At 49.3% G+C, this 12,247-nt stretch overlaps 1 protein-coding gene across 4 annotated transcripts in view; it reads left to right on the forward strand.

Annotated features, from left to right (window-relative positions):
- Window positions 1-12,247, forward strand: part of PLD1 (phospholipase D1) — a 77,193-nt gene that overhangs the window by 19,467 nt on the left and 45,479 nt on the right. For all 4 annotated transcript variants that reach the window (XM_075157394.1, XM_075157397.1, XM_075157395.1 and 1 more), the window contains 4 exons: window positions 9,195-9,380; window positions 9,704-9,831; window positions 10,128-10,273; window positions 11,073-11,181. In XM_075157394.1, coding sequence (XP_075013495.1) covers window positions 9,227-9,380; window positions 9,704-9,831; window positions 10,128-10,273; window positions 11,073-11,181 — 537 coding nt within the window. In that variant the 5' untranslated portion in view covers window positions 9,195-9,226. The remainder of the gene's footprint in view (window positions 1-9,194; window positions 9,381-9,703; window positions 9,832-10,127; window positions 10,274-11,072; window positions 11,182-12,247) is intronic.

Consider the following 12,247-nt stretch of genomic DNA (forward strand, 5'->3'; position numbering starts at 1 on the left):
TAGCTGGCTAAGGGCAACCTCGCTGCTTTTTTTTTTCTTTTTCATTTAAAAAAAAAAAGTTTTCTCTCTCTCCCTCAACAAACTTTGAATGTGACAGAAGAGGTAAAACAAATGGATATTTTGGGCCTGCATTTTCTCTTTTAATTCAAGAAAAACACAGTTACATGATGCCATTGGCTTTTTCCGAGTGAAGAACGCAAATCTGCCTTGTTTGGTGTTTTCTTGGGTGCGGCAAGAAGCACCCGTGGGTGCGGGGGTCTCCCGGGAAGCTCAGCTGTCCTCTCTGTCACAGCTAAAGGGCTGCTGAAACAAGCAGGGGAGCAGGCAGTGCGTCTTATAGCCTTTTCAGAAAGAAATGCTTTGGTCTCTCATTCCTCTTTTTCTAAATGTCTATTTATGTAGTCCCCATGAGATGTTCTGAAGTGTATTTTTCCATGACAGAGGTTTCCTGCAAATTGATTTTTTTTCTTTTTTTTTTTGGTAAGTGTCCCACCCAGCGCTAACTCTTACCAAGGAAGAATAGTAGATGACTCACAGTGCCTTTGAAATTTCTGCGGTGAGACCTGATCCCACTGAGTTTTGGCAGCAGTTATGGCAAATGAGCCATTTTGTTCACTGGGAGAAAGAACCAGCGAGATGGGAACTGGTGTCTGAGCCCGTTCAGGTTTTTTTCTCTCCCAAAGCTATTGCTTTTCTTTCTCCCGAACAGCTTTTTTTGTACATGCGGAAAACTGTCTGCAGACACTTTTCTCAGCAGCACTGCTCCAGAAGGTCGTGGCAGTTGAGGGGAAAAAAAATATTTAATTTTTGGCTCATCGTGTGCTGCCCATCTTGCGCTGAGGTCTGGAGGGTTAAGCTTGTAAGTCGTAACCTTCATGCTCTGATTCCCTGCAGTGGTCACCCTGCGGTGGTTGTCCTTGAAGCTGGTGGTGCCCCGGGAAAGCCACCCTGGGAGATGAGCCTGTGCCTTGAACCCCCCAGGCAGGGGAGGGAGCCGGACTTGGCTGCTGCTTGCTTGGGAGCGCTCTGAGTCCTGCACTTCTCCACCGTGGCCTTCTGCTCATGCCAGCTGGTTTTCTTTTTTCCAATGAAAATTATTTGAGGAATTCCATTAAAACAAACAAAAATCAAGACAACAGAAATGGCGTTTTATTAAAGCAATAAACTATTAGTAAAAATACATGTTCGCAATCTGCTACTCCTTGTTGCTGTGATACCCGCAGAAATTTGTCATTTCTCTGAGCAGGTCACATAAAGGGTCCACAAAAAGTTAGCACCTTCGTGTGCCTTCGCGTGTGGTTTTTAACAGCGGGAGGAGAAAAGAAAAATCACATTCCCACTTAATGGAAGCTTGGCAATAAGCAGCAGGGTCGCATCTGGAGGGGGGACGGTGACCTCCTGACACGTACCTGCGCTCTCTGCCGTGATACGGAGCAGCCGCTGCCGGGAGCGAGTGCCTGTGTAAGGGGATGGGAGCGGGCAGGGCTGGGGGGCGATGGCCGAGAGATCCTGTTTTAGTCGCCCGAATCCCTCCCTGAGCGCAGCCTGCAGTGCTTTCCCCGGGTTTAGCTTGGCTGGCGGGAGTTATGTGAAGATCTGTAAGTGTTTGCATTTATCAGCTGCCACCTAACCCCGCCGTGGGATGGAGGTGCTGGGCTGCCTTCCAGCGCGCCCGCTCGGCTCCGAGCCGACGAAATTCCCTGCGGAAATGTGGCTTGGCAGGTGGTGGTCGCTGGAGCAGACGTGGCACGGGGAGATACCAGAATAGCATTGAGTGATGTACAGGACGTCAGCCGCGTAGACATCTATACGTTTAGATCATGAAAATATGTCCTGTATTTATAGGACGTGTTCAACTATATATAAGAGCAGCAGCAATGCGGTGGTCCCGCAGTGGTCCTTGTCACCTCTGATCGCTGTGGGGATGGTCGCTCCAAGAGTCCTTTGCATTACGCTATCGCCCTGGCAAGCTTCTCAGTTTTAGGACTTTATATAAAGCTTTTATGGCCACGCTCTGTCTGCCAGCACGCTGAAGGGCTGCATCCTTTGACCTTCCTACTGCTTGTGCTCTTTGAAGCAGGTGCTTGCTCCGGACTCCCTCCGCCACCCGCTGTTGCGGGGTTTGGTGGTGCTGAGACGATGCCGATATCCAAGGTGTTGTCAACCGCTTCCCTTCGCCCTCCGCAGCTACAGCGCTAGCGGGTCTCTGGGGGTGGACAGCCGGGTGCAGGAGGCTCTGGGCATCCCCTCTCCCGGCTTTCAAGGGTGTTATGCACAGCCCTACTGGGTTTAGGGGTGCAGAGTGTGTGCCGTGACCACATTAGAGAGTGGAGGGTTTGTGGCGATCCGGGGGTTGAGCACAGCTCCCCGGAGGATGCACGGCACGAGGTGCGAGTGCTGTACTTAAACGCTCTCGTCTGTGCCCGAGGAATCCAAAACATGGTGATGAACACGTACGTGAAGGGCTGGCGTTAATCACTGATAAATACCTAACGATCGGCTTCCCGGGGGAGGCTGTGCTTCTCGTGGCAGCCCGGGGAGCGGGGGCCAGAACAACCAGCACATCGGCGTGAGATCAGCAGCCGATGCTCATCTGTGGATGTTTATGTTTCTCCTTTCACGTCACTGTTCCATAAAGCAAATAAAATGAGTCCTTGGGAAGGGCCTGACGCTTAGGCTGGTTCTGGGTGTGGGGAAAAAACACAGCGCAGAGGGGTTTTCTGACTACAGCAGCGGGTTAGTCACCGGGTAATGACAGCGCTGCCGTCGTGATGACCAGTGCCTTACCTCATCGTCTCCCTTGACCTGCCTAGTTTTTCCGTCGTCTTTTCTCTAGCACTAATGCTGTGGGATGGATGCTGCAGGACCCAGTACGGAGGCAGAAGGGGCTCTGCCCCGGTCCTGATAGCGCAGCAGGGACCTCCATAGGTTTACCTGTTATTTCCAGGCAATCCCAGCCCTGAAGCATCTCGTCCCCTATTGCAAACAGGCCGTGTGGATTCCCAGGACTTCGCTTTTCCTCCGGGCAGGCTGGTGGCTTGGCAGTAAGCCTCACATGGAAAGGATATGGAAATCAATAAAGCAGAATCAGGGAACTGTGCTGCAGTCATTAAAGTGGGAAGTGCTCATGGGTTCCTGTTTTTGAGGTATTACTATTAAATGTAGGAACTTTGTGAGAATAATTGTTTTGGAAACGGTTTAAAAATATTTTGGTTTTGTCAGGATTGGGCCAAAGATAAGAAATTTAGGTCAGGATGATATCTGAACATGATGTTTATTGTTGATTTGGGTTCATATTTCAGTTCTTCTTCAGCTCCAGATCTTTCCAGGATGGGAACAATGCTTTATTTATTATTCAAGGGTTGTTTTGTGTGTGTTTAAAAAATACACCCAAATCCTCTTGTGCTGTCCCTGTGGTATGAGCATCCAGAAGGGCAGATTTTCAGGAGGCGTCTCCATGTGCTGTGCTGGCCGCTTGCTCATCTGGCTAAATAGCTTCCATGTACTGAACTTTTAAGAGCAGGGTTAAGTGACTGCTGAGCATTTTTGAACCCCCTTGACTTTTAATTTCATACGTAGGGAATGTAACGTGCTATCTGCCGTCTACAAGGGCCCTTGGACTTTGATTAAGTAGTGGGGGAGGGTATACTGAATTAAAAAAAGCGCGTGTCTCTTTGGCTTTGTATGGGTATGTGGATTTCCTGGGCTGGAAAAGCCGGATCCTCTTCACGGGTGGGGACCCTGAGCCTGGGGGGCGTTTCCCAGCTGCTCGGCGGAGGTCTGAGACCTGCCAAGGACCGTGGAAGGAAGGTGTGCCAGGGTGGTGTGAATCTGGGGCTGGTGACAGGCCCCGGCTGCTCCTGGGGGATGCGAATAACTCCTCAAAAAGGGCTCTTGTCGGCCGAGGGTATTTCTCCATGAAGGAGTGGTCCAAAGCTAATTTCAGGTTTAAAATGTGAGGAATCGGGGCAATATTTACGTGGAAAAGCTTCCTCACCACCAGGCAGGGCGAATAGCTGTGGAGGGCATCGTGCGTAGGATTTCCTTGGCATCTCGTCTGGGCTCTCAGAGCCCGTATGGCACCCAGGCTCCTGGCAGCAGCAGGAGGAGGGAAGAAATTCATGGCTCAAGTCGTTTGGGTTTTGGTTTTGTTTTTTTTTTTTCCTTTTTAGAAACACCATTTCATTGCCCTGTTTTAGCCCAAGCCCGCCTGTTTTAAACAGCGGGGCCAGGGAGGCTCGCATGGGTCCCACCACCGGCGCTGCCTGCGGGACAAAAAAGTATGGGAACAGAGGTCACTTGTCACAGCCCTTGCCAAAAGGTCACTGTACTGGGAGAGATGTCATGAGAACTGGAACGAGGGTAGTTTTCAGAGCTTACAGTGTTTTGCGCTGTGGGGATGGGAGTTGATGTAGAGCATCAAACCCTGGGAGGCATTAGCAGGAAATGCTTGTTTTTACTGGATGTATTTTCTCCTCCTTCCTCCCCTCTTTCCCAAATGAAGGCTTCCTCGGTTTCATAGCTCTGTGTGGTGCTTGTCAGCATCGTAACCTCGTTAAGGAGCAGTGATTATCTGAGCTTGTTGCAGATCTGCCACAATATGTGTAAGAGAATAAACTTGGGCTGACCAAATTTTAGGTGGTCTGTGCTATTACCAGCTGCATAAATTTTCACATCAGGACTTAAATGTCTTCAAAACACAGAACTGTTCATGAATATTTATGAAAATATGCATTTTCTGCCTTCCAGTTTCCATGCCTTTAAAGCCATGCTTTTGTTGTCCTATGCAACAAGTAGAAAAACGCTGTTTCTTTAGCGAAGGCTGAGATTGTCATATGATCCCCTAAGTAATAACTTTGGGTTAAAGCATAACCAAAATGGCAAATAACAAAAATAGATATCGGGCTTGCAAAGTTGCAGGATTGGGCTCTGGGTTTGCAATACATTCACAAGGGCTCAGGGATTAACATAGTTACTTTTGATCTTTATAGTCACTTTTCCTGTAGCTGAAACCTTGATTCTTGGTGCGGTCACTATTTCCAATGTATATATTTCACTAGTTCAAAAGGTTTGGGGCCCGTGTGCTGTGGGGACAGCCAGGCAAAGGGAGTCAGAGAGCTCAGGTTGTGCTTGAAGAGGAAATAATTAATCTGAAAACTGGGCTGGACAAATGTGGTGTCAGCAGTGTTTGTGGGGTTTTTTTAGTATGTTTTTGCCCTTTTTCAATTTTTTACCATCTCCCTTTTTTCTTGTTTGTTCGTTCTTTCCAAAGTGTTCCTTTACTACTGACTCTTTTTTTTAATTGGTTTTTCCTCCTTGCTGGTTTTGCCCAGGCAGACTTTGAGCTGGATAAAGCCGGAGCAGCCCCTTCCCTCTGTTCATATGCAGGTCGCCGTGCCGGCTCCTGGCTGCCCAGGCGCCAGGTTTGGGTATGTGGGTGCTGGGGGTCTCTGGAGGGAGCTGGGACGGTTGTTCCTCCTCCCCTGCCCCGGGAAGGTCGATACGGGCAGCCTGTCCTTCCAGACAGCCCTGGGGACTGGCAAACCCCTCTTGGACTAACCTCTCTGCTTTAAACCTGCAATTCAGAGCAGTTACCTCTTGTCCGTCCTGCTCACAGCAGTCTTCTACACTGCTGTCATGTTTTGCCCAAGTCTCTTCCCTCTCTCAGTCCTGACACTGCGTTCTCACTGTCAAGTGCTTTAGACCTGACTCTTCCCCTCTTCTGCACCCTGTCTTCCTTTTTGGCTTGCAGGCAGTAGCCCTGTTTGTGCATCTTGCCTTTGTTCGGATTGCCAGTTCTTGACGCACAGAAACCCTGGTCTTTCTTTTTGTTTTTCTTTTTTTTTTTAATTTTTTTTTTTTTCCTCTAACAAACCGCTGCTTATTTTCTATCCTGGATGGCAGCAGCCAAATACTGAAACGTAGCACTTGTTTTTAATAAATTTCATCCTATTATTTCCACCCTCCTGCAATTTGCCAGTACCATTTGAGTTCTCTCTCTGTCCTTCACGTAATTGCGGCCTCCGAAGCTGGCAATATCAGCGAGATTTATAAGCCCGTTCTCTAGTCCCTGATTAGTGCAAGCGGTGAGTGGCACTGGATAGACAGGGCCTTCTTGATGCAGCCCTTCTGTTTTGCTGCTGAATCACGGATAACCGTGCTTGGCACGTGTTTGCACCCAGCCTTGCACCCAGCCTGTTGCAGATTAACCCGGGCGCATTCCTCAGCTTGCCTGTGGGAATGCAGACAGTGTCCACATGGAGAGCTCTGGCCAAGAGGTTAAATAGCTCTTACCGAGCAGAGCCTTATAAAGCAATTTACAGAAGCTTTCAGAGGGACGCGGTATGTCACATCTTTCCAGCTGACCCCCGTGCAGCCCTGCCTGCCCGGGGCTGGGTTTGCCCCTGCCCTCTGGCTCTGCAGCAGCCGGCTGTGACGGGGCAGCTCAGCCGCTGCCCGGGTTCATGGGGCTTCTTGGCTGGGCCATAGGAAAGTCACGTTTTCCCTCTTGAGCCCATAATCTGGCTCTAATCTCAACGGGGGGAATCTTGCTGCTCGGGTCCAACTGTGTTTGGACTCTGCTTTATCCCAGGGCTTGGCTGTGCCAGCTGTGAAAACAGCTTTAGCTTTAAAAAAAAAAAAAATATCCTGAGTTATGCAGCCCCGCTGTGGTCCTTAGCAAATAATCGTTGCACACACTGGTTAATTGTTTATCCATTAACCGACTGCGTCAATTAATCTGACAAGAGGAGCCCGGCTGTACCTGGCACGGCGGGAGGGGAGGAGGAGGGAGGATGCACATCCTTTCCCTGTTGGCTCCTGCCCGCGTGCTCTTCCTCCAGCCCTGTCGATGTGGTATTTGTTTGCTGGTTTCCTTCACGTGTAATTGCTGGCATGGCATGTACAAAGTGTGTTCGGGCTTGTCTTCTCTTTGACTGTGCAAACCTCTTCTTTTGGAAAGTGCATTAAGCTTCCATGAAGCAAGAGCATCTCTTCAGACTGAAAAAAAAAAAAAAAAAAAAAAAAAAACAAACCACCAAGCAGTGCTTTGTTTCCAAATGGGAATACAGACAGAAGAAATGCAAAGCAAGATGCTGCTTTATTTCCAGCTAGAGATGGCCAAAAACATTCTTTGCGTGGAGTGCCGAGCGGGAGGCGTGGAGTTCCCGCGGCAGGGAGGCTGTGCAGGCTTGGTAGAGCAGTGGGTAGCATCAGCGGCTTGATCGTCCCACGTTTCAGTGTATCTCCGTCTGCGAGGATTAATGCAAATTCCTTTTTTGCCCTCCCCGGATAGAAGGGGAATGAGGTACCCGGGTTTGTGTTTGAATTAATTAGATGGATCTCTTGAAGTGACGTGCTGGTCCAGCGAGCCCCCAGTCTGGTCCTAAAACCTTCTGTGCTGTGGTGGCATTCCCAGCCACCAGTGGAAGGTGGCAGGGCCACCAAGACCCTCGGAGCCCTCATGTACAGATGAAGCTGTTGATTCTGCATTTACTTTGGTATAAGAGAAGAGATTGATCCAGTTTTTCTTGACTCAAGTCTGTGTGCAAATGGATTTTTTTTTCTGAAGGCAACTGATTTTAACGTGTTTTTGAGCCTTATGTACTAATAAAATTATGTACTTGTTTCAAGAGGAAACAATAATAAAGAATGTTCTTTCAAAGGCAGCTAAACACATGAATTATTAAAATGTTAAATTATTTCCAAATTACGGCATATCCAGCTCTTTCTATGGAGGTCACTCAAGATAATTGCACAGTGTTCTTTGCAGAATTTAACATCAGAAATGTTGCACTTTTTTTTTTTTTAAATCATTCTTTCTCACAACGTAAGAGCTTCCATGGGTATAAATGGGCATCCTTGTATTGGCTTCTGTAAAATGTTGCCAGTTTGTCCCGTCTGTATTTTTTCAGCGTAGCTGTCAGGCTGTGACGCTTGTTGCAGAGCCGAACAAAGATTGAAGGGACTTCTTATCACGTAGACGCCCAGGAGCTGGAGCTTGGCTGCGTGCAGGGACCAGCAGCCAGGTCCGCAGCCCCATGACGAGTTGCAGAGCCTGGAGGAGGAGGAAGCAGCAGCTTTGCAAATACTCACAAGCACTGAAAGCTTGCGTCAGTGTTAGTGGACATGCCTTGCATCTTGATTTTTTTTTTTTGTCCTTTTTTTTTCTTTTCTTTTTCTTCTTCCTTCCCTGTTTTTGTCCTGACCCTGGCATGGGTGGGTTGGGATAAAAGTGGGAAGTGCTGTAGTCATCGGTGCCCAAACATCTCCAGGTGCCACTGCCTGAGCAGACAACAGCCTTCCCTGCGTTCGTTGCCGGCCATCCCTGTCGTGGAGGGGTGGTGGGCTGGTCCCCTGCAGCCCCCGGGGCTGTATAAGGGGTGCGAGCTCCCTGGGGGGCTGTTGGAGGGGGGAGGACAAGCTGCAGCATCCACCCGTGTTGCTCCCAGACTTTCTGGGGGCATCGGGGTGCCCCTGACCCCGCTCTGCTCTGCGGATGGGAGCCCTCGCGGCTGTGACTTTTGTGCCTTCTGAGAGGACGGAGCCGTGGGAGAGCACGAGACATGCAGATACTATGGGCAATTGTGTAAGGTGCATAGAAATAGAGGAAATCTTAATAATCCCAGGAGTTTATATCATTAGTTCAATCAAAGGAAGAAAACTTAACAAAATGCCTACTGATTTTCTGAGTGAGCTTTTCCTCCGTGCAGCCTAGCCTGGGAAACAGCGTCGTGTGAATTAGGTCTAGGATTTGGCCAGGCGTTAACACGGTTTGTGCTTTTTCTGGTGCATCCTTGTTATTGCAGAGATAGCTGAGGTGACCAGGTGGGTTGATGCAGAAGCTTCCTTGCTTTCCCTTTGAAATCAATATGTGAAGGTACTCCTAAGCCGCAACCACCCCCCTGCAGATTTTTGTAGCTGGAAAGTGAAATATTGTGTATTTTCCATTTTAAAGTACAACCGGAGTGTATGAGTCCAGTGGTCGCTGACATGGGGGGAAATTTTCTCTTGTAGCCTGAAGCTACCTGTGCTTTTTCACTGCTCTGGGCAGTGGTTTACTGTAGCTGCCGGGCTGGGTGTTCTGGGTGTGTAGGATGGGGAGAGTTGGGATGAATGTGGGTAAGGGGCTGGGGGTTTCCCTCGGCCCCCCTGTGCCGCTGTTGACGACAGCCCTGCTCCTTCCTCTTCCCCAGCCCCCCGTGGCTCTGGCGTGCGTGTCCCTGAGATGTCACTGAGAGCTGAAAGCCATGCAGCTACGTCGAAGCTGAAGAAGATTGCTGCAGACATGAGCAATATCATTGAGAGCCTGGACACCAGGGAGCTCCACTTTGAGGGGGAGGAGGTCGACTCAGAGGTGCTAAATGACCCAAAAGGCGCTGGTGAGTTGACACCCATACGTTCTCACCCCGCGTCCCACCTGGATTTAATAACTGATAATCTGTTGACAGATAGGGTACGACCTTGGTGGTTTTACTAAGCCCAGCCGTTGGCCCTGGTTTAGGACCTGGAGGCTCTTCAAGTCAAGTCCCTTCTGTGAAAGCTTGTCTTCAAGCTCTCTTAAATAAAACCTGGTATATTTTAGTGGAATGACTGCTGCTGTGTAGATGCTCCCATGTTAAAGTATTGCAATGCTCTGCTGGCTTTCGTGCCCTCGTGGATGGTTACAAGGCTGTTGAGCTAACAGGGTTTGTGGTCCTTCCAGTGTGCATTCCCTTCTCTGCCATCTATCACACCCATGGATTCAAAGAGCCGGGCACGCAGACGTACCTCACGGGATGTCCTGTTCGAGTGCGTGTGTTGGAAGTTGAACGCTTTACTTCCACAAAGAAGGTCAGAACTTCTAGAAATTTCATTTAATTTCCGTAGAACTGTATTAAAATGCTGTTTGTGGGTTAATTTTGCACATGCTTGCTCATGAGCTGAGGAAGCAGGAACACCTGTGTCTCGGAAAAACGCTCGAGAGAGAAGGTTTCCTGTCTGTTTATAAAACCTAATAAAGCAGAACAAGAACTTGTGAGACAGAATGATCGCTAAGTAAAATTGAACGAGGGCACTTCAGATGACCAGTTGCAGGAAGATGACGTATTTCAAAGCCGCAGCCCTTGTGGTGGTGTTCTCCTCTGCAGGTACCAAGCCCCAACGTTTACACGATCGAGCTGACCCATGGGGAGTTCACATGGCAGGTGAAAAGGAAGTTCAAGCACTTCCAGGAGTTTCACAGGGAGCTGCTGAGGTACAAAGCCTTCGTGCGCATCCCTATCCCTACCAGGAGGTGAGTGTGCCGCCCTGCGGACGCGGTGGTCTTCGGGAAGACACGATTTTCTTTTCTCTTTTAATAATGTATCGGCGTAGCTTCACCCGATCCCATTTCTTTGCTGTAAGAAGGAGACTTTAGTTCAATCTCTACATATTTAGCAGCTATAACCCAAGTGGTGCAAGCATCTCCCTGCTGACTCAGAAAGCGTGTTGGGTCCCAGGTTACCAACTTTTGAGCTGAATTCGCCATGAAATTGGGGAAGGGTTATGCTAACGTTAATGGAAGTTGTTGGTGTGATGTCGCCTTCTGCCAGCATGGGTGGCATGTGGGAGGTGTGGGGGTCCCCCGCATGGGTGGGCAGCCCTGCCTGGGCTAGCCTTGGTGCTTGGCATGGTTGGAAGCATAAGGGGAAAGAGAAGTGGGAAGAGAAGTGGTGTGGGTTGGCAAGAGCCTCCTGATGTGGAGAAATGTGGGGAGATGATATTAGGAAAGGTGAAATTATGAGGGGGTAAGGGCTGGATGAACATAATGCCCTAAAAATAGGGTTTAGGCTCCCTTTCCTTGAAAGGGGACCCTGAAGAATCAAACTCTGATATTTCTGTGTTGTATTTTTGTTTTGTGAGCCGGTTGGAGCAGACTGGTTTCTTAAATGAATCCACGCTTGCTTTTTTTTGCTTTCCTGCCCACCCATCTCTCAGTTTTTAAGAATTTGGATGGGAAAAATAAAAGCATCGCACAAAAAGGGTTTCGGAGCAAGGCGCACACACACTTGCAGCACTTAGACTCGACGCCGGGGTTTGTTTTCTCCTTCCAGTCACACGGTGAGAAGACAATCCATCAAAAGGGGAGAACCGAGGCAGATGCCGAGCCTGCCGCACACCGCGGAGAGCACGGTGCGGGAAGAGCACTTCTCCAGCAGGAGGGTAAGCGGGCCTGGAGGGATGCTCTGGGGCGGCTTCTGGGGTGCAGAGGTGCCAGGCATGTTGCTTGCAAAGTCACACGCTATCAAAGCCCTTGTTTTATTATCCTTAAAGTCTTTTGCTTGACAAACTTAAGCTTTGGCAAGTCCAGCTTTAACGCCAAATTCTCCTGCGTGCAAAGAGGAGGGTGCTGCTCCCGGGGTTCATACGGGTGAAGTTTTCCTCTGCAGTTGAGCAAAACCACGACGCCCAGAGTGGTGGTTCCCCTCCTCCCCCGTGCTCCAATTTAAAGATAGAAGAGGCAGTTCGCCGACTCAAGTTGTATGATGGAGGCAGCCCCGTGGCCACCAAAATCTGAGAGATTTCAGTCCTGTCCCTCTCTGAAAGAGGAGATGACAGTCAGGCTCTTGATGCTGAAGTGGGTAATTTTAGCAGAGGCACACGTGTTCTGTGTAACTTCATCAGATGTTAACAGATGGGCCCTTCTATGAAGAGGGTGGATGTCTTCCTACCTCTTCATTGCAGCTTCTCTTTCAGGAAAAAAAAACAAGGCTGTAAAAGCCCACCATCTTCGTTCACCCCGTGCTTATCGTTCTCTTTCTGCTGTTCATCCCTCCCTGGGCTTTCTGCCGCTGAAGCCTCAAGTCCCAAAAGGTTGTGTCTCGTGGCTGTGCGGTGCAGATAACCCTCCCTGCTGTGCACAACTTTGACGCTGTGCAACAAGTTTGAGGAGAGAGGTGTTGGTTTAAAAGAGGAAAAAAAAATGTTTTCTAGATCCTTTTTTCTGTTTTTTCCCCTTGGTTTCCCTGTGGGAATCCCACAGCTTTCACCATGGGGATGTATACCCTCGCTGCCCAGCTGGGTACCTCAGTGCTGTGATGCTAATGCCGAGAAGGGCAGAAGTCCCAATGACACTTGTTTCTTTTTGGTTCCTTTTGTGTCCTGTAGGACTCTGCCCAGTTTCCCATGCCCAAACAGCTTAATCTCTTCTTTGCCTAGTTACCATGAGGATGGGAAGACATTCTCTCTCCTATAATGGTTTCTTCTCTTCCCCGCTCCTGGCTGGGGA

Source organism: Calonectris borealis, chromosome 9, assembly GCF_964195595.1.
Source record: "Calonectris borealis chromosome 9, bCalBor7.hap1.2, whole genome shotgun sequence".
Classification (NCBI taxonomy): Eukaryota; Metazoa; Chordata; class Aves; order Procellariiformes; family Procellariidae; genus Calonectris; species Calonectris borealis.